The 22738-nt window shown below is 40.5% G+C and overlaps 1 protein-coding gene across 1 annotated transcript; it reads right to left on the reverse strand.

The window, feature by feature from the left end:
- Positions 1-956: 956 nt before the first annotated feature.
- On the reverse strand, positions 957-8887 carry LOC110537200 (transmembrane protein 120B). The gene is made up of 12 exons (XM_021623052.2): positions 8644-8887; positions 6614-6732; positions 6381-6497; positions 6225-6284; positions 6040-6135; positions 5853-5942; positions 5664-5729; positions 5431-5492; positions 4523-4615; positions 3867-3931; positions 3312-3380; positions 957-3085 (listed from the first exon to the last, which is right to left on the reverse strand). Exons 1-12 carry the CDS (start codon positions 8704-8706, stop codon positions 2969-2971), a joined length of 1017 nt encoding a protein of 338 aa, XP_021478727.1. The 5' UTR covers positions 8707-8887; the 3' UTR covers positions 957-2968.
- Between the last annotated feature and the right edge of the window lie 13851 nt (positions 8888-22738).

The following is a 22738-nucleotide window of genomic DNA, read 5'->3' on the forward strand; positions in this document are numbered from 1 at the left end:
CCACTCTTCCATAAAGGCCAGATTTGTGCAATGTACTCCTATGGACAGAGTCTCCCACCTCAGCTGTAGATCTCTGCAGTTCATCCAGAGTGATCATGGGCCTCTTGGCTGCATCTCTGATCAGTCTTCTCCTTGTATGAGCTGAAAGTTTAGAGGGACGGCCAGGTCTTGGTAGATTTGCAGTGGTCTGATACTCCTTCCATTTCAATATTATCGCTTGCACAGTGCTCCTTGGGATGTTTAAAGCTTGGGAAATCTTTTTGTATCCAAATCCGGCTTTAAACTTCTTCACAACAGTATCTCGGACCTGCCTGGTGTGTTCCTTGTTCTTCATGATGCTCTCTGCGCTTTTAACGGACCTCTGAGACTATCACAGTGCAGGTGCATTTATACAGAGACTTGATTACACACAGTTGGATTGTATTTATCATCATTAGTCATTTAGGTCAACATTGGATCATTCAGAGATCCTCACTGAACTTCTGGAGAGAGTTTGCTGCACTGAAAGTGAAGGGGCTGAATAATTTTGCACGCCCAATTTTTCAGTTTTTGATTTGTTAAAAAAGTTTGAAATATCCAATAAATGTCGTTCCACTTCATGATTGTGTCTCACTTGTTGATTCTTCACAAAAAAATACAGTTTTATATCTTTATGTTTGAAGCCTGAAATGTGGCAAAAGGTCGCAAAGTTCAAGGGGGCCGAATACTTTCGCAAGGCACTGTATGTTTAGGAAAGAAACACATCACATGATTTTCTAGTTGTAAAATTACATTACACAGAGCCATATATATCCATGTATGTAAATAAATGGCTCTGACATAAGTATATTCCCCCAAGAGGGAACCGTTACCATCATGCAAAGCTGATTCAATATTAACATAAGTCATGTTGAAAATAAATCAGCCCAATCAATTAAATGCCACAACTAAACATAATGAAAAGACATCACAAAATATTTGAATCAGATGTTTTATTTGTCTTACAGCCATGTATACAGTGTGAAAAAGCAGTAAGAGACAGCATAAATTAAATTATTTTGTCCAGTGTCTCTTGTTACAGGTGTACGTTCAGGCACAAGTTAGTCTTATGACAGGACAATCGATGACATGAACATTAAACCAAACTAACAATACATGAGGAAATAGGATCTGTTGTGTACTGCATTGTGGCAGATTTGACAGCAGACCATTAGACCAAAATGTTAAATTCAATAACATGCTTTAGCTTTTTCCTACAAGTGTAACAAAAATAGTGGTTCCCTTTGAGAGTACAATAGATTTTTTTTTAAATGAAAACAAGACTAAAAGTCCAAGACCTTACATTTTCCCCAATAACATAACACTTGATTCCAAATGGAACAAAAACATACATCACGCAATTGTGACAGGCTACAGTGAGAGATAAGGCATTTAGAAAGCCCTGTCACTAAGTAATAAAAGTTGGGACTTTGTTCAAATGCACATCTAATAACAGTAAAAAATGAAATGCTGAAAATGGGTACAAAAACTCTTGAGAATTGTACATAGTTCAGAGTGGACGCGTTACAATACATACCATGGATGTCAGCAGAGTTATATACACTCCAGCACATTCGTGCTCAAGACATTATTGCCAATCATTTGTTCACAGTACCAGTGCTCATAGCAGCAATTGTTTGTTGTGGACCTTAACAGCATATTGTGATCAAGGTGAACTCAAATAACCAGCATCGTCTTGCACAACCTGATTTGGACAAGTCTCTCAAATAATAATTAATTGAAAGGGTTTTCATTTTGAACCAGATTACAGGATTTAAAAAATATGGACTTTTGTCTCTATGCCAAATCCACTGCGTCTTAAATGTTACAACACCAGGCACTCAGCTAAGCAAGGTGCAGACCACTACAGAAGAGAAACCCTTGTATACTCAAACCTGGTCAGTATCATTAGTATACGCATCATTTCAAAATTGAATGCCTGTGTAATTTATGGTTGCCAAATCAACCCAAACAATGGTAGTAAACTGCTGCTGTTAAAATGTGTAAATGTCTATGATCAGTTATGTCCTGGCTGGTACCTTGCTGAAAGAAGAAGCAGGCTTTAGTTTATATAATATAGACATGTCACTATCCAGAAATAAGCAAATGGGTTAACTTTCAACAGCACACCGGGGAGAAATATATAGTTCAATGAATCTTTACTGAAAAACATCAAAACGACAGACACGTGTAGTTACAAATAACAGTGAAAAAATGGCTGTGCCCTGGACGTATTCGAATATGCCATACCGATAACAGTTATGTGAAGTAGTGACATGACCACACAGTACATATATACATATAAACTCACCTTTTCTCATGACCTAATGCAGGGTTTCTCAAACTCAGTCATGGGCCCCCCCTGGGTACACATTTGTTTTTTGTCCTAGCACTACACAGCTGACTCAAATACCCAACTAATCATCATCAAGCTTTGATCATTTGATTTAGTTGTGTAATTCTAGGGCAAACACTCAAACGTGCACCTGGAGGGGCCCAGGACTGAGTTTGGGAAACCCTGACCTAATGCTACTTGTCTTTGTTGAGTTGCATATAGTTTGAAGAGTGGCTCTCTGTACATGTAGTTCATGCTCCGACCTAAAAACATCAACACCATAATTAGTCTGTCCACTCACTAAATCTAAAAGGATCAAGCCTCAAATGGTCCAGGATCGCAGTGGTTCATCTGCCAGATGAAAGCTGCTCTGTGTTGTGATTGCATGTGTAGCAAGGACATTGACAGGTTATCGGAAACAAAAGCACACTCAGCCAAGATTATTGGTTAATGTTGCAGCTGTCGTCACGGTCCGAGACACATTGGTCTCTCTGCTCTGTCTTTTCCTGGCACAAACCCTCTGCCGTCCATCTTTCCATCGGCTGTGCGTGTCAAAGTGCCCTTTTGCTTATTGGTTACTGGCCACTTGGAGTTCTGAGCTGTAGTCAGACTCACTCACTCCTGCTTTTGCACCTTTTCTGGGTTTTCCTGGATCTTTTGATGAACAACTTTTAATGTGGTGAGAAAATTCCCCAGGAATAGGACAAGAAATGTCAGTGCCAACATAAATACCTGAAAAGATACAAACAAAGGCACTAGGAATGACATGTATTCATGACATTTAGTATAATAACATCACAAGGTTAATCTTCCAGCGTCCAGCGTCGTCTTGTAACGAGCATAGGTTACAAGAAAATTCTAGACGAGCTTGCACAAGACGGGCTGGAAGTAGAGACATGTTGTATTGTATTTGAAAACAATGGACTTAGAGATTGTAGGGTAGTATTTCTGTCCTTACCTGCCACTCTTTACAGTCTTCATGTCCTGCCAACCGAAACAGAGTCATAGCATTGTACAGCTGCCAGAACTGTGAAGGGGATTGGAGAGAGAGAGAGAGAAAAGCTCAGTCCAAGACCTGAAACCTTATTCAAGCACACGAGCATGGAAGCTTACCCTGGAGTGTGTACATGTAAATGTATAAACAGCAGAAATAACCATCTTATTCACTGGAATAAGGAACTAAATTAAAGCCTTGCAATCATGTTGGGCAAGACTTTATTTACAACAGTGACAGACTTTGCAATAACCTCTTACTTTCAGTTGACCGTCTCCCCACCCCACTCTCATCCCAGTCTGTGTGAAACACACTGGCACACACCCAGACTAACCTGACCTCATCCCTGGATGACCAATTAATACAATTGTGTTTAAGTTCATCACTGTTGAGAAAAGATATTAAGCCTGATACGTCAATGTCTTGAGTTGAAAGTAGTAGAAAGGTGGAATAAATGTAAACAACCTATGAACTAAACCCATATTTAGGCGCTGCGTGGTGGTCTGGTGTTTGACTTACATGGCCGAAAAAGAGAAATGGCAAGAGGAAGGTGAGCCCTCTCCACATCCATGACTGAAACCCTTCTGCAAAACAGACACGCATACATTACTAATGGTGGAAAATTAACATTCGCTAAGGCACAAACTACAGAAAGTTTACATCCAGTTTAAAAAGCTTTGTCAAGGGTATAGGTTAATCATTAGACACATTATGGTAAGGAGAATACAGTAAGCTATACCAAAAACAGAGCTAAACATTCTGTATGTCAGAACCAATACTCTGTTCAAGGGGCAGCTGCAAACTGATTGTGAGATGTTATCCATCAGCTCTCTGTGGTCAGCCAGATAGAAATACACTAGAAAAATGTATATCATAATTGCAATTTTGGGCAGTAGAAAGGAAAACTTGAAATTCAAAGAGTGTGATGTTCTGCAAGGTATTCCGACAACTGGGATTTCACTCAACATGGAAGAGAAACAACTTGCTTAATGGTAAAACCCCACCGTCGTCCCATTTTTGTAGTCATGGGGTTGCTTGTGGCCCACTTTATTGCAACAACTATTAACACACACAACTGTCTTGTAAATGGTTCAAAAGCCCACAGGGGGTTTCCCAAGTCATAACCAATAAGCAAGCCTTAGAAGCTTCCCTAACTGAAAAGGAGCTCATCTTACCCACTGTGAGGTCCAACTGATTTCTCTCCCCCAAAGCTCGTAACCGGTATAAGCAGCCACTTTGGTAGTAATATTGAAGAAAATGCACAAAGCCTGAAAAACAAAAGGATGGATAAATAAAATATGTATCAAACACCTTAACAACCAATAATGTTTGAGCAGTGACATGCACTTACATTACAGTAATTTAGGCTGTATTGTGCGGCTTGTGATTATTTTTTTCCTCAACACAATATCTACGTAACAAGACTATTAAACGCAACACACAAAAATGTCAACTATTTTACTGAGTTACAGTTCATATCAGGAAATCAGTCAACTGAAATAAATTCAGCAGGTCCTAATCAATGGATTTCACATGACTGGGCAGGGGCCCACCCGCTGGGGAGCCAAGCCCACCCAATATGAAATAGTTTCTCTTCACAAAAGTTATTTATTACAGACAGAAATACTCCTCAGTTTTATCAGCTGTTTGGGTGACTGGTCTCAGACAATCCCGCAGGTGAAGAAGCCAGATGTGGAGGTCCTGGGCTGACGTGGTTACATATGGTCTGCGGTTGGTCGTACAATTGTACACTCCCTCAAAACTTGAGACATCTGTGGCATTGTGTTGTGTGACAAAACTGCACATTTAGAGCGGCCTTTTATTGTCCCCAGCTCAAGGTGCACATGTGTAATGATCATGCTGTATAATTCTTGATATGCCACACCTGTCAGCTGGATGGATTATCTTGGCAAAGGAGAAATGATCCCTAATAGGGATGTAAACACATTTGTGGAAAATAAGCTTTTTGTGCACATGGAAGATTTCTAGGATATTTTATTTCAGCTCATGAAACATAGGACCAACACTTTACATGTTGCATTTATATTTTTGTTCAGTATAAATAGAAAAAGTAGATGCTTACTCTGGTAAATGGAGAATGCAAGGAATTGACTTCTAAACATCTGATACATGGACCCCTCTGGCCTTTGAGAAGAAGCAAACAGAGGAACCAATCAATACAGGTGATGGGATAACGTTAATCAATCAAACTGCTTGTCAGAAAACCTTTTAGGGCAACTGCCAACAGATGTTTTGCTTTTGACCAACAGCAATTCAAAGAAAGTGTTCAAAGTTAAAAATAAATAAAGCACTTACCAGGTAAGCATTACACCTGATAGGAAGGTAGAGACATAATGATGGGAGACCCACCACCCTTTGATCCTGAAAGGACACATGTTTTGGAATTAGAATAAAGAAGCATAACTTGGTAGGCACACTGGTAAAGTATTTTGATCTCACAGAGTTAAAACATTTTTTTATCACATTAAAAGCTTAGTAGCTCACCGGGACCCATTGCTCATGAGGATGCTTTCCCTTATGGTCAAAGTGCAGTAGTACCAAACCAGCAAGAAGTTGAAGATTTCATCTGTGACACTGCAACAACAAAACAGACATTTACAACTACTTTGCTTTGATGAAACATTAAAAGATGCTACAAGGAAACATCAAATGCATAACATAGCCAACTCACCGGTAATTGAGCAAAAAGAGACAGGTTATGGCCCCAAACATCAAGATTATTGTCATAAAAAGCTTGAACTTCTCATATTCATCTTTATAGGCAAATCTGCTCCAGAGAATAGAACAAACAGGGGGTCATAAGCAGAAACCATGGGGATGTGACTGAATACAGATATTTTGTTAAAGCACACTTACTTTGCCTGGTTGCTGAGAAGTGTTACATTCACATTGCCAAGCACCAAATTTAAGTACAATCTGAAAAGAGAAACATTTTACAATATGCTTTGACACCCTCACATGGTAACATCTGTAACCAAAATATGTAATAATCAAGTCCTCAAATACACTGACCCATTCTTCTTTGGCAAATAGGCTTCCATATCAAAGAAGAAGTTCTCTTTGTCTTTAATTTGCATTTGGATGTCTTTGATCAGTTCCGTTTCTTTCTCATCACTCGTTTTTGTGCACCTGTAGAAGAAAATGAAACCTTTAAACACTCAGGTCCTACTTATGGGGACCTTTGGTACAGGAAAATAAGACAACCATTATGTGTCAACTGACAGCACTAAGAGTAGGCTACTTACTTGCACAGACTGTGCCCGAGGTCTTTTAGACCCTTCCGCTGTTTACTAATGGCACTGCTGCATGTTGCCTGGAGATTGGTGAGCTCATCGAGCTTCTGTCTGTACACTTTGTGAGTTTCCTATAAATAAAATGGAAATAAATTACCGAAGGATGTTTCATCTGTACTCAAATATATCGGCAATTATTTTATTTTGAACTTATCCTGTCCTTTCAAGTGGTGTCAAGAAGGAAATGAGAGGGAAAGAAGCCACTGCACCCTGGGTAAAGTGACCCTTATTTGCTACATACCTGCATTGGTTGACTGATTTAACTGCGCCGAAGTTACAATTCGGGAGATTTCACTATAAAAACAACTAGCTAGCTACTAATCATTGTTATCAACCTGAGCTAGCTAGTTTGCTTGCTTGTTATTATGACCTCAACAAGCTATTATTGCTAGTTAACGAGCTAACGTTTGCCATTCACTGGCCAAATTTCCATATATTAAAATCTAGCTAGCTGCACCAATTCAAGTAAACCTGACTTGCATACCCCAGGATAATATACCGAACAAAAATATAAAATGCAACAATTTCAAAGATTCTACTGAGTGAGTTACAATTCATAAGGAAATCAGTAATTTGACTGATTCGCATAGAGTTGATCAGGCTGTTGATTGTGGCCTGTGGAATGTTGTCCCACTCTCCAATGGCTGTATGGAGTTGATGGATAATGGCGGGAACTGGAACACACTGTCTAACACGTCGATCCAGAGCATCTCAAACATACTCAATGTGTGACATGTCTGGTGAGTATGCAGGCCATGGAAGAACTGCGTCATTTTCAGATGTCAGGAATTGTATACAGATCTTGGGGCAGTGCACTTTCATGCTGAAGCATGAGGTGATGGCGGCGGATGAATGGCACAACAATGGGCCTCAGAATCTCATCACGTATCTCTGCATTCAAATTGCCATCGATAAAATGCAATTAAAATGCAATTGTGTTCAGTGGCCATAGCTTATGCCTGCCCATACCATAAACCCACCGCCCCATGGGGCACTTGGGGGTTATGGTTCACAACGTTAACTTCAACAAACCGCTTGCCCACACAAAACTATACACGTGGCCTGCGGTTGAGAGGCCGGTTGGATGTACTGCAAATTCTCTAAAACGATAGAGGTGGCTTATGGTAGAGAAAGGACTATTAAATTATCTGGTAACAGCTCTGGTGGACATTACCGCAGTCAGCATGCCAATTGTACGCTCCCTCAAAACTTGAGACATCTGTGGCATTGTGTTGTGACAAAACTGCACATTTTAGAGTGGCCTTTTATTGTCCCCAGCACAAGATGCACATGTGTAATGATCATGCTGTATAATTCTTGATATGCCACACCTGTCAGCTGGATGGATTGTCTTGGCAAAGGAAAAATGCTCACTAATAGGGATGTAAACAAATTGGTAGACAATTTGAGAGAAATAAGCTTTTTGTGCATATGGAACATTTCTGGGATCTTTCATTTCAGCTCATGGAACTTTACATGTTGCGTTTATATTTTTGTTCAGCATAATTATATTGGAAAGTTCCTGAATACAAAATATTGTGTACAATTATAACGTTACCCGATAACCCAGCATACTAATTTGACAAAAGGTTAATTTCTGGGATGGGGCGGCAGGGTAGCCTAGTGGTTAGAGCGTTGGACTAGTAACCGGAAGGTTGTGAGTTCAAACCCCCGAGCTGACAAGGTACAAATCTGTCGTTATCAACCTCTGCCGGCAGTTAACCCACTGTTCCCAGGCCGTCATTGAAAATAAGAATTTGTTCTTAACTGACTTGCCTGGTTAAATAAAGGTAAAATAAAAAAAATAAATAAATAATTGAACCAGCTAGCTAGCAAACGAACTAACAGGCTAGCTAGCAATCTACTAAACTGAGTTGACAATCGTAGCTATATCGTCTCCTCTCTTGCCGAACTGACGGTAGTACACGTCACGCTACGCACTAACGTTAGCTAGCTGTCAAACAGGCTTCACATAGGCCTACCTGTAATTGTTGATATTCTTGGTCAATTTCTTCCCAATCAGTTTGACACCTTTGCAGGGACATTGTGACAGTTAGCGGCACGAGCTAGCTATTTCGCTTCCTCCGACTCCCTGTACAGAACCTCCAGATGGCTACAATACAGCCCCAGACAGTTACTAGTATTTTTTGGTAGCTACCACTGAGGCATAATAAGAATGGTAGCTACAGCTGTTCAAGATTATTTTTCCATGTCACGCTGCGCGCATGCGTCAGACCGCCCAAATATACAAATGTACATTCGTGACGTCACAGTTCTAAAAGTGCAGAAATATTAATACTAGACAGGAACGCCTACTACAATAACAGCTTCACATTACTGTTTGAGAAAAATGTTTTGAATAATGATTTGAAGAGCAGTATAATACATTTACAAGAACTAAAAAAATGTACTGACTCAACGCAAACGCTGACAGGAAAATGTGTACGTCTATGCAAGTTGGTTGCTATGGGGATAGAACGCTTGGTCACAGACTGTTGCCACCGTTCATTATAGACAGGTTGGTTGTTTAGCAACTTAATCGACGAGTGCACAACATACGGGGTTAGTGTAAACTTGGACGCGCAAGGTTCGACTTCAAACAAGGAAGCGGAATCTATAGTTCTATATTCTGGTAGGCGGTTTTAGCAACAGCTGTGCAGGACGTGGATAATAGTTCTGATGGTATGGGTGGGGATGATGAAAGTCCTGGACGTCTGTGGTGAAAACTAAAATTAAAAAAAGAATGGCCCTGCTACAAGAGCTGCTGACAGCAGTGACAGTTCTAGTGTTGAGACCGTGAAGAGGGTGAAGGTAGTGAAAAACAAAACGAATGATGTCTCGGGAATCAGTGGCGATTTTAGCATGTAAATCTTGGTTGGGCAAAAAAAGAAAAAGTGGGATGCATGCCAACAAAGCCACTAAACAATAAATGAATTGCACTATACCGGTGACAAACGGTGCCCACAAACTGTTATGGTTACATAGATGCCCCAACGGTAATCCCAACATTTTACCACTGTTACACCTGGCTATCAGCAGAATCTTGTCTGGCAGCAAAACCGTTATTAATTCAGCCTCATGTACTGCCTTTAAAAAAAAAAAAAACATAGCTGAAATGGCTAAGTTGTTTAAACAAATGTGGTTTCTAATGACAATTGAGATGTACAAACTATGGCATAAGGGGATGACAAGCGGATAAGAGGCAATCCGTAATTTTGACTAAGACATTAATGAGTGAACTAGGACAGACGTCGTAAGTATTACTATTAGTTTAGCGCTTTTGAAATGTACAGCGACAGAATTCAGAACATGGGCCTTTCTTACAGTGCTCTCCCTGTACACCAAGTCAGAACGGTAGGATAAATAAAGGGGGCATATAAACAGACAATGAAAGCTCTTACAATATTCAACGATTACATTTCTCTAAAACAGGTTATAGGCTACATGTGCACCACCAAGTCAGAACAGTAGGTGAATTTATGAGGGGTAAATAGACACAATTATTAGGGTGAGGCACATGGGCTACTAACGTCTTAATACACAACATACACTTAGTATTTCTTTCTTAGCTACAGTTTACATATCTCCCTGGCATATTACATAATTTATGCAGCAGCATACAATACATTTTTGGACTACCCTTGTTGTGCTCACTTAAACAAGAAAGTGTCGCGGCGGTCCTCTGTGGAAAGATTTACAATTCAGAATTGGATGACCGTTTAAAACGTATTTTCTCAGTCGGAGCTTGTTTAGTCCTGACTTCCCAGTTGTCTTGAACTCACTGAAGTCAAGTTTTTGCAGTTCCGAGTTAAGTTGTTTTGTGCACGGCACAAATCAATATTCATTGAAAGTATGGCCAATGTTGATGGTTTATAATTTTAAACTTGGAAAAGAGCCCCTTAATACCAGATTTGGGACCACACAGCCACTCCACTGAATAGCAGGCTAGTGATTGCTTTGCAATGCTTGCAGTTAGCCACTGTCACTGATTCCTTCCAAACCACTCATTGTTGAATTTCCGATTTCCAACTTGTGTAATGTTTATATCCAATGGCTGATGAGCACCAATACATTTTATCTATAATTTGTCTGCATAATTTGTCTTCATATGACAAGGATTTAAAATGATTTGCCAGTAGATTGTCGACTTGATTCATGATAATAACTGTTAGCTAAGATTTTGAAAGTATGATGTTGACATGATCAGTCCAATTAAAGCTACTGTACATATAACGTGATTTTACTTCATTTTATCTGTGGCCAATGACCTTGAGCCTTCTTGGATGGGCACTTCCAATGTAACTCTATGGCAGCACACAAGGGGCTTGAATTTTCTAGCTCTACCCTTAGAGTTGGTGGTGATGTAGTGGCCCCATGAGTGACAGAACACAGAGCCAATCACTGTGCAACGTGGTGCTGATAGAAAGTACTGAGCTAGGCTGAAACGCCTGCATTTTGGAGCTGCCTTACTCAAGAAAACAAAAAAGAGACCAGGTTTGTATGTGGCTTTATTAACTCAATTATATGTATATTTTTTACATTGTTTGCAAACTATGTGACATGTATTAATGCCAAAATAACATGCAAAACAGGCAAGTCCATTTAAAAAAAAAATGAATAAGGAGCCCCACTGCTCGGAATGGAAAGTTGTAATTGTGTTTCATCTACACCCTATTCAATTAGCCAATGCTGTTAAGAAAGAGATAAGGGAAGTCATATTAGCTCGGTTCATTGGTAATGGTAGACTGTTAATATTCTGTGCTGACCATGTTCAGCAAGGGAAGATACTGAAATGAAAACTCTCATGGGGAAGAAAATCACAAGTCATTTCCCTGGAGCTTTGGCTATGCTGAGGGGGGTCATTTCTGGGATTCCACTATCTATGTCCCTAGATTATGTAAAATAAAATGTAGAGGGGGAGGGGGGGGCATAATGGTTGAAACCAAATGCTGTTCAGTAAGAAAGAGAGGCAAAGAAGTGAAAGCCTGTCCATATTATTCATGTTTGAGAAGGTTGTACCTAAGAAAGTACAGATGAGCATCCTGGCTTTTACTGTTAGAGTTTGTCCCACCTCCATTAAGGTGTTTTAAATGCCAAAGAATGTGACATGTAGTGGCTCTGTGCAAAGGAAAGAAACGATGTGAGGAGGGGAACATGATTATGGTGAATGTGGGAACAATGTCAAGGTTAAATGTTGTAAGAGGCTTGAGAGGCCCAAAGATATAAAATCACTCATGTCACTTATGCAGAGGCTGCAAGCCAGATTGGTGGAACTATTATGCAGAACGATGGAGATAATAGGGTTACTCCTGGAATAAGTAGACCTACTGTAGGAAATGTTGCTTTTGTTGGTCGACACTAATACCATCTCAGAAATCTTGCTTTCACAAATGTATTGTTTCAAAGGACACCTTAATAGTTACTTAGATTAACTTTCATTGGAAAGGTTATCAACCTGACTGCGTTTGTGGAAAGAAGAACTGCCAAGTTGAAGATCATTGTGTAAGCAGCAACAAAGTTTAGGAGTAACAGATGTTACTGTTGCCATGATTGTTGATATGTTGACTCATAATAATACTAATGATGGAATGTCTCAGTATGATGATAATTAGAGTTTTGGCATCCAAATCCGGCTTTAAACTTCTTCACAACAGTATCTCGGACCTGCCTGGTGTGTTCCTTGTTCTTCATGATGCTCTCTGCGCTTTTAACGGACCTCTGAGACTATCACAGTGCAGGTGCATTTATACGGAGACTTGATTACACACAGGTGGATTGTATTTATCATCATTAGTCATTTAGGTCAACATTGGATCATTCAGAGATCCTCACTGAACTTCTGGAGAGAGTTTGCTGCACTGAAAGTAAAGGGGCTGAATAATTTTGCACGCCCAATTTTTCAGTTTTTGATTTGTTAAAAAAGTTTGAAATATCCAATAAATGTTGTTCCACTTCATGATTGTGTCCCACTTGTTGTTGATTCTTCACAAAAAAATACAGTTTTATATCTTTATGTTTGAAGCCTGAAATGTGGCAAAAGGTCGCAAAGTTCAAGGGGGCCGAATACTTTCGCAAGGCACTGTATAAAATAAAAATTAAGTTGACGAGCTCAGGGCAAGGATTTCCTTATGGAGAGACAACAGAGATTGTAACATACTCTGTTTCACGGTAACATGGCTTTCTTGGGATATACTGTCTGAGTCCGATCAGCTAGTTGTGGCTTCTCAGTTCATAGCGCAGACAGGAATAAATATCTCACTGGGAAGAAGAAGGGCAGGGGTGCATGTTTCCTGATTAACTACTCATGGTGTGATTGTGATAACATACAGGAACTCAAGTCCTTTTGTTCGCCCAATCTAGAATACCTCACAATCAAATTCCGACCGTATTACCTCCCAATAGAATCCTCTTCGGTTATAGTCACAGCCGTATATATTCCCCCTCAAGCCGATACCCTGAAGGCCGTCAAAGAACTTCACTGGACTTTATGCAAACTGGAAACCACATATCCTGAGGCCGCATTTATTGTATCTGGGGATTTTAACAAAGCAAATATGAGAAAAACGTCACCGAATTTCTATCAACACTTTGACTGTAGTACTCGCGCTGCTAAAACACTCAACCACTGCTACGCCAACTTCCGGGATGCCGACAAGGCCCTCCCCCACCCTCCCTTCGGCAAATCTGATCATGACTCCATTTTGCTCCTCCCTTCCTATAGGCAGAAACTCAAACAGGAAGTACCAGTGCTAAGGACTATTCAACGCTGGTCTGACCAATCAGAATCCAAACTTCAAGATTGTTTTGATAACGCAGACTGGGATATGTTCTGGGTAGCCTCCGACAACATAAACAAATACACTGATACGGTGACTGAGTTCATGAGGAAGTGTATAGGAGATGTTGTACCCACTTTGACTAATTAAACCTACCCAAATCAGAAACCATGGATAGATGGCAGCATTCGCACAAAACTGAAAGCATAAACAATTGCATTTAACCGTGGGAAGGTGACTGGGAATATGGCCAATTACAAACAGTGTAGTTATTCCCTCTGTAATGCAATCAAACAGGCAAAAAGTCCGTATAGAGACAACGTGCAGTCGCAATTCAATTGCTCAGACACGAGACGTATGTGGCAGGTTCTACAGACAATCACGGACTACAAAGGGAAAACCAGCCACGTCGCGGACCCCGACGTCTTGCTTCCAGACAGGCTAAACACCTTCTTCGCCCACTTTGAGGATAACACAGTTCCACCGACGCGGCCCGCTACCAGGGACTGTGGGCTCTCCTTCTCCGTGGCCGACATGAGTAAGACATTTAAGCGTGTTAACCCTCGCCAGGCTGTCGGCCTCCCTAGCTGCGTCCCCAGAGCATGCGCAGACCAGCTGGCTGGAGTGTTTACGGACATATTCAATCTCTCCCTATCCCAGTCTGTTGTCCCCACATGCTTCAAGATGTCCACTATTGATCCTGTACCCAAGAGACCAAAGGTAACTGAACTAAATGACTATTGCCCCCTAGCACTCAATTTTGTCATCATGAAGTGCTTTGAGAGACTAGTCAAGGATCATATCACCTCCACCCTACCTGACACCCTAGACCCACTTCAATTTGCTAACCGCCCCAATAGATCCACAGATGATGCAATCGCCATTGCACTGCACACTGCCCTATCCCATTTGGACAAGAGAAATACCAATTTAAGAATGCTGTTCATTGACTATAGCTCAGCATTCAACAACATAGTACACTCCAAGCTCTCGCCCTGTGCAACTGGATCCTGGACTTCTTGACGGGGCTAGGGTCAGTCTGTTATATCTGGAGTATTTCTCCAGTCTTATCCAGTGTCCTGTTTGAATTTAAGTATGCTCTCTCTAATTCTCCCTTTCTTTCTCTCTCTCTCTCAGAGGACCTGAGCCCTACAACCATGCCTCAGGACTACCAGTTTCAACTGTTCTGCCTGCGGCTATGGAACCCTGACCTGTTCACCGGACGTGCTACCTGTCCCAGACCTGCTGTTTTCAACTCTCCAGAGACAGCAGGAGCGGTAGAGATTCTCTCAATGATCGGCTATGAAAAGCCAACTGACATTTACTCCTGAGGCGCTGACTTGTTGCACCCTCGACAACTACTGTGATTATTATTATTTGACCATGCTGGTCAATTGTGAACATTTGAACATATTGGCCATGTTCTGTTATAATCTCCACCCGGCACAGCCAGAAGAGGACTGGCCACCCCTCATAGCCTGGTTGCTCTCTAGGTTTCTTCCTAGGTTTTTGCCTTTCTAGGGAGTTTTTCCCAGCCTCCGTGCTTCTACACCTGCATTGCTTGCTGTTTGGGGTTTTAGGCTGTGTTTCTGTACAGCACTTTGATATATCAGCTGATGTAAGAACGGCTATATAAATACATTTGATTTGACGGGCCGCCCCCAGGTGGTGAAGGTAGGAAACAACACCGCCACTTCTCTGATCCTCAACACTGGGGCCGCAAAAGGAGGCGTGCTCAGTTACTTCCTGTACTCCCTGTTCACCCATGACTGCGTGGCCACGCACGCCTCCAACTCAATCATCAAGTTTGCAGACGACACAACAGTATTAGGCCTGATTACCAACAATGACGAGACAGATGACAGAGGAGGTGAGGTCTCTGGGAGTGTGGTTTCAGGAAAATAACCTCTCACCCAACGTCAACAAAACAAAGGAGCTGATCGTGGACTTCAGAAAACAGCAGAGGGAGCACCCCCCTATCCACATCGACGGGACAGCAGTGGAGAAGGTGGAAAACTTCAAGTTCCTAGGCGTACACATCACTGACAAACTGAAATGGTCCAGACACATAGACTGTGGTGAAGAAGGCACAACAGGGCCTCTTCAATCTCAGCAGGCTGAAGAAATTTGGTAGTGAGGTTTGCATCACCATCATCAACTACCTGCCCTCCAGGACACCTACAGCACCCAATGTCACAGGAAGGTCAAAAAGATCATCAAGGACAACAACCACCCGAGCAACTGCCTGTTCACCCCGCTATCATCCAGAAGGCTAGGTCAGTATAGGTGCATCAAAGCTGGGACCAAGAGACTGAAAAAAGCTTCTATCTCAAGGCCATCAGACTGTTAAATAGCCATCACTTGCACATTAGAGGCTGTTGCCCTATATACAATTGATGTCGGAAGTTTACATACACTTAGGTTGGAGTAATTAAAACTCATATTTTTTCAACCACTCCACACATTTTTTGTTAACAAACTATAGTTTTGGCAAGTCGGTTAGGACATCTACTTTGTGCATAACACAAGTCATTTTTCCAACAATTGTTTACAGACAGATTATTTCACTTATAATTCACTGTATCACAATTCCAGTGGGTCAGAAGTTTACATACACTAAGGTGACTGTGCCTTTAACTTCCTATGGCTGCAATCCCATTAACGGGATGATATGACAACAGCCAGTGAAAGTGCAGGGCGCCAAATTCAAAACAACAGAAATCTCATGCTTATAATTCCTCAAACATACATGTATTTTATACCGTTTTAATGGTAATCTTGTTGTTAATCCCACCACAGTGTCCGATTTCAAATAGGCGTTTACAGCGAAAGCACCACAAATGATTGTTAGGTCACCACCAAGCCACAGAAAAACACAGCCATTTTTCCAGCCAAAGAGAGGAGTTTCAAAAAGCACAAATAGAGATCAAATTAATCACTAACCTTTGATGATCTTCATCAGATGACACTCATAGGACTTCATGTTACACAATACATGTATGTTTTGTTTGATAAAGTTAATATTTTTCAAAATATGAGTTTACATTGGCACGTTACATTCACTAGTTCCAAAAACATCCAGTGATTTTGCATAGCCACATCCTTCAATAGAAAAACTCATCATAAATGTAGATGATAATACAAGTTATACACATGGAATTATTATAGATATACCTCTCCTTAATGCAACCGCTGTGTCTGATTTAAAAAAAACTTTACGGAATAAGCAAACCATGCAATCTGAGACGTCGCTCAGAAGAAATAGTCACAATAGCCGCCATGATGGCGTCAACATAAACAAGAAATAACATGATAAATATTCCCTTACATTTGATGATCTTCATCAGAAAGCACTGCAGGAATCCCAGGTCCACAATAAATGTTTGTTTTGTTCGATAATGTCCGTTATTTATGTCCAAATACCTTCTTTTGTTAGCTCGTTTGGTATACATATCCAAACGCTCATTCTAGTCAGCGTTACGTCGGACAAAAACTTCAAAAAGTTATATTACAGGTCGAAGAAACATTTCAAACTAAGTACAGAATCAATCATTAGGATGTTTTTAACATATAACTTCAATAAAGTTCCAACCGGAGTATTCCTTTGTGTCTTGATGAGCAATGGAACACAAGTGGATACCATGAGGAATGCGCGTGATCAGAAAATGGCTGACAGCCAATCACCTGATAGATTCTGCTCTCATTCAGTCCCACAACACAGTAGAAGTCTCATTCAAATTTCTATAGATGGTTGACATCTAGTGGAACCCCTAGGAAGTGCAACATCATTAATATCTCAATGGGATTTCATTGGAAACTGTGGTGAATACATACCAAGCTCAGATTTCTCACTTTCTGTTTTGATTTCTCCTCAGGATTTTGCCTGCCATACAAGTTCTGTTATACTCACATACATAATTCAAACAGTTTTAGAAACTTTAGAGTGTTTTCTATCCAATACCAATAATAATATGCATATATTAGCAACTGAGACTGAGGAGCAGGCCGTTTACTTTGGGCAACTTATTCATCCAAGATACTCAATACTGCCCCCCAGCCATAAGAAGTAAAAAACAGATTGGAACATTCCAGAAAATGATGTCATGGCTTTAGAAGTTTCTGATAGGCTAATTGACATCATTTGAGTCAATTGGAGGTGTACCTGTGGATGTATTTCAAGGCCTACCTTCAAACTCAGTGCCTCTGCTTGACATCATGGGAAAATCAAAAGAAATCAGCCAAGACCTCAGAAAACAATTGTAGACCTCCACAAGCCTGGTTCATCCTTCGGATCGATTTCCAAACACCACATTCATCTGTAGAAACAATAGTACCCAAGTCTAAACACCATAGGACCATGCAGCAGTTATACCACTCAGGAAGGAGACGTGTTCTGTCTCCTAGAGATGAACGTACTTTGGTGCGAAAAGTGCAAACCAATCCCAGAACAACAGCAAAGGACCTTGTGAAGATGCTGGAGGAAACAGGTACAAAAGCATCTATATCCACAGTAAAATGAGTCCTATATCGACATAACCTGAAAGACCGCTCAGCAAGGAAGAAGCCACTGCTCCAAAACCGCCATAAAAAAAGTATGGTTTGCAACCGCGTATGGGGACAAATATCGTACTTTTTGGAGAAATGTCCTCTGGGATGATGAGACAAAAATAGAACTGTTTGGCCATAATGACCATCGTTGTGTTTGGAGGATAAAGGGAGAGGCTTGCAAGCTGAAGAACACCATCCCAGCCGTGAAGCACGGGGGTGGCAGCATCATGTTGTGGGGGTGCTTTGCTGCAAGAGGGACTGGTGCACTTCACAAAAGAGATGGCATCATGAGGCAGGGAAATTATATGGATTTATTGAAGCAACATCTCAAGACATCAGGAAGTTAAAGCTTGGTCGCAAATGGGTCTTCCAAATGGACATTGACCCCAAGCATACTTCCAAAGTTGTGGCAAAATGACTTAAGGACAACAAAGGCAAGGTATTTGAGTGGCCATCACAAAGCCCTGACCTCAATCCTATAGAACATTTGTGGGTAGAAATGAAAAAGCGTGTGTGAGCAAGGCCTACAAACCTGACTCAGTTACAGTAGCTCTGTCAGGAGGAGTGGGAAGCTTGTGTAAGGCTACGTGAAACGTTTGCCCCATGTTAAACAATTTAAAGGCAATGCTACCAAATACGAATTGAGTGTATGTAAACTTCTGACCCACTGGGAATGTGATGAAAGAAATCAACGCTGAAATAAATCACTCTCTACTATTATTCTGACATTTCACATTCTTAAAATAAAGTGGTGATCCCAACTGAGTTTTACTAGGATTAAATGTCAGGAATTGTGAAAAACTGAGTTTAAGTGTATTTGGCTAAGGTGTATGTAAACTTCCGACTTAAACTGTACATAGACTTGAAATCACTGGCCACTTTAAAAATGTAACACTAGTCACTTTAATAATGTTGACATATTTTGCATTACTCATCTCATATGTATATACTGTATCCTATTCTACTGTATCATAGTCTATGCCGCTCTGATATTGCTCATCCAAATATTTATATTTTCTTGTATTGTTAAATATTGTGTGTATTGTTAAATAATATGGATCCTGATTTGACCATACATGAGATGTGTTCAGCCTTAATAGGCTGTGGATATACAGCCCCAGGTCAGGATCAGTTGTGCTATGTAATGTTTAAGCATCTACCTGATGAGGTTATACATGTTCTCCTGGGATTATTTCATACGATTTGGAGTGAGGGGGTTATACCTTTTGGTTGGAAACGTGCAGTAATATTACCTTTTGTAAAGCCTGGTAAGGACCCTTCATGTGCTGATAGTTATAGACCAGTAGCACTGACCTCTAACTTGTGTAAAGATGATAGTTGAAAGATTGTCATATTTCCTGGAACATGGAGGTTTGAGTCAAAGTGTATTCAGAAAAGGTAGATCTACTTTGAATGCATTAATAAAGGTGAGCAATGAAGTTGAAAAAACTTCATGGTATTTCTCTGGTCATGAATGAAGTAATGGCTACTGTCTTTTTTACATTATGACTCTATGTGAAGAGAAGGTGGGAGAGACTTGGTTTTGGTGGGAGATTATATAACTGGGTTTTGGCCTTATTTAATCGCTCTTTCCAAGTTAAAATAGGATACATTTTATCTGAAGCCTATAGAGTTGACAATGGTATTCCTCAAGGCAGTGCTATCAGTCCTATTTTGTTCAACATTATGATTAACAATGTGTTTTCGAATGTAGTTGGAGTATTGGCGCTTCCCTATATGCTGATGATGGAGCTATTTGGAAGAGGGGAAAGAATGTCTCTCGGGATCAAATCTATTCAACAAGCTATAGTGGATGTTGAAAGATGGTCGGTCGATTGATTAGGGTTTTAAATTGTCAGTGGCGAAGTCTTGTTGTATGTTCTTCTTGAAGAAGAAAGTTGCTGATAATATACAGTTGTTTCTGTATGGACAGCCTATGGATAGGGTTTCTAAGTACACATATTTGGGTCTATGGTTCAATGAGCAATATACATGGAAAGATCATCATAAATGTTGAAACAAAGTGTAAGAAGGTGGTGAATCTTATGCGCTCGGTCTCTGGTTAGCAATAGGGTGCTGAAAGACAATCGATTACGGATATTTTTAGGGCTCTGATCAGGACAGCAATTGATTACGTGTGTATAGTTTATGGAACAGCGGCGAATACTTGGCTTCAGAAACTGGACAGAATCCAGTATATAGCTTTAAGGATATGTATTGGTGCGTTTAAATCAACATATGTATGTGCCTTACTAGTGGAGGCAGGTGAGATGCCTTTTGATATATGGTGTAAAAAAATGGTCATTCGCTGAAAAGCTGTGAGGTTGAGCATCCCACTGCTACTGTTCTAGATGACTGTTGGGAATATACTAGTAGACAAGGCCGTGGTTTTGGTTGGACAGTTGGAAAGCTTGGTGATGAGAGTGGTTTGAGGGAGTAAGAGGCTGGTCCTTCTGTGGTGATAGGGGATGGTCCGCCATGGTTTCTCCCAGATCCTGTTGTTGATCTAACCTTGGTAGAGAAAAGTAAAGATTGGTTAGAAGTTGGTGATATAGGGAAACTGGTTGACAATTACATTGGTAGAAATGTTTATCCTTTTTTTACCGCTTTTCACAGATGGATCCAAGGAACCAGATAGTGGGCGTACAGGAGCAGGCGTTTCTGTTCCTGAATTTGATGTGTAGATATGTAGAACACTAACAAATGAACTGTCAGTATGCTCAGTTGAACTGTTGGCGATAATAGTTGCCCTACAGTGGGTGGAGGACGTACAACCTGTTAGAATTATAGTATGCTCAGATTCTCTGTCTGTATTGAATAATTTATAATCTTGTAAATCTAATAGGAGTGACCTACTATTGGAGGTATTAATGTTATTTTGGAGAATTGAGAGAATGGGTGTAATAGTGAGATTCTGTTGGGTCCCAGCACATTCGGGGGTGGAAGGGAATGAAATTGTAGACCGGTTACCCAAAAGAGCTTTGAAACAATATATAATTGATATTAATGTTCCACTGGGTAGAGGTGAGGCCAAATGTAAGATCAGAGCCATTTGATAGATGTGTAGCAGAAGAGATGGGAATCTGAGAATATTTACAGTGGCAAGAAAAAGTATATGTACTCTTTGGAATTACCTGGATTTCTGCGTAAATTGGTCATCAAATTTGATCTGATCTACGTCACAACAATAGACAAACATAGTGTGCTTAAACTAATAACACACAAATTATTGTATTTTTCTTGTCTATATTGAATACATCATTTAAACATTTACAGTGTAGGTTGGAAAAAGTATGTGAACCCCTAGGCTAATGGCTTCTACAAAAGCTAATTGTAGTCAGGAGTCGGCTAACATTGAGTCCAATCAATGAGACGAGATTGGAGATGTTGGTCAGAGCTGCCTTGCCCTATAAAAAACACTCACAAAATTTGAGTTTGCTATTCACAAGAAGCATTGCCTGATGTGAACCATGCCTCGAACAAAAGAGATCTCAGAAGACCTAAGATTAAGAATTGTTGACTTGCAGAAAGCTGGAAAGGGTTATAAAAGTATCTCTAAAAGCCTTGATGTTCATTTTTTTTTTAACCTTTATTTAACTAGGAAAGTCCGCTAAGAACAAATTCTTATTTACAATGACGGCCTACCAAAAGGCATAAGGCCTCCTGTGGGGACAGGGGCCTGGGATTTAAAAATAAATAAATAAATACAATATAAATATTGGACAAAACACACATCACAACAAGAGCGACACAACACTACTTAAAGAGAGACCTAAGACAACAACATAACAGCAAAACATGACAACACAGCATGATAGCAACACAACATGACAACAACATGGTAGCAACACAACATGGTAGCAACATGGTAGCAACACAACATGGTAGCAGCACAAAAACATGGTACAAACATTATTGGGCAACAGCTCAAAGGTCAAGAAGGTAGAGACAACAATACATCATACAAAGCAGCCATAACTGTCAGTAAGAGTGTCCATGATTGAGTCTTTGAATGAAGAGATTGAGATAAAACTGTCCAGTCTGAGTGTTTGTTGCATCTCGTTCCAGTCACTAGCTGCACCGAACTGAAAAGAGGAGCGACCCAGGGATGTGTGTGCTTTGGGGACCTTTAACAGAATGTGACTGGCAGAACGGGTGTTGTATGTGGAGAATGAGGGCTGCAGTAGATATTTCAGATAAGGGGGAGTGAGGCCGAAGAGGGTTTTATAAATAAGCATCAATCAGTGGGTCTTGCGACAGGTATATAGAGATGACCAGTTTACATTTCAGGCTTCAAACATAAAGATATAAAACTGTATTTTTTTGTGAAGAATCAACAACAAGTGCTGCACAATCATGAAGTGGAACGACATTTATTGGATATTTCAAACTTTTTTAACAAATCAAAAACTGATTGGGCGTGCAAAATTATTCAGCCCCCTTAAGTTAATACTTTGTAGCGCCACCTTTTGCTGCGATTACAGCTGTAAGTCGCTTGGGGTATGTCTCTATCAGTTTTGCACATTGAGAGACTGACATTTTTTCCCATTTCCCCAAAAAATACAGTTTTATATCTTTATGTTTGAAGCCTGAAATGTGGCAAAAGGTCGCAAAGTTCAAGGGGGCCGAATACTTTTGCAAGGCACTGTACATGGATGAGAGAGCTTCCTACTGCCTGAGCTATGTTGTTGATGTAAATTGAGAAGAGCGTGGGGCCTAGGATCGAACCTTGGAGTACGCCCTTAGTGACAGG

The sequence above is a fragment of the Oncorhynchus mykiss genome, chromosome 12 (assembly GCF_013265735.2).
Source record: "Oncorhynchus mykiss isolate Arlee chromosome 12, USDA_OmykA_1.1, whole genome shotgun sequence".
Taxonomy (NCBI): Eukaryota; Metazoa; Chordata; class Actinopteri; order Salmoniformes; family Salmonidae; genus Oncorhynchus; species Oncorhynchus mykiss.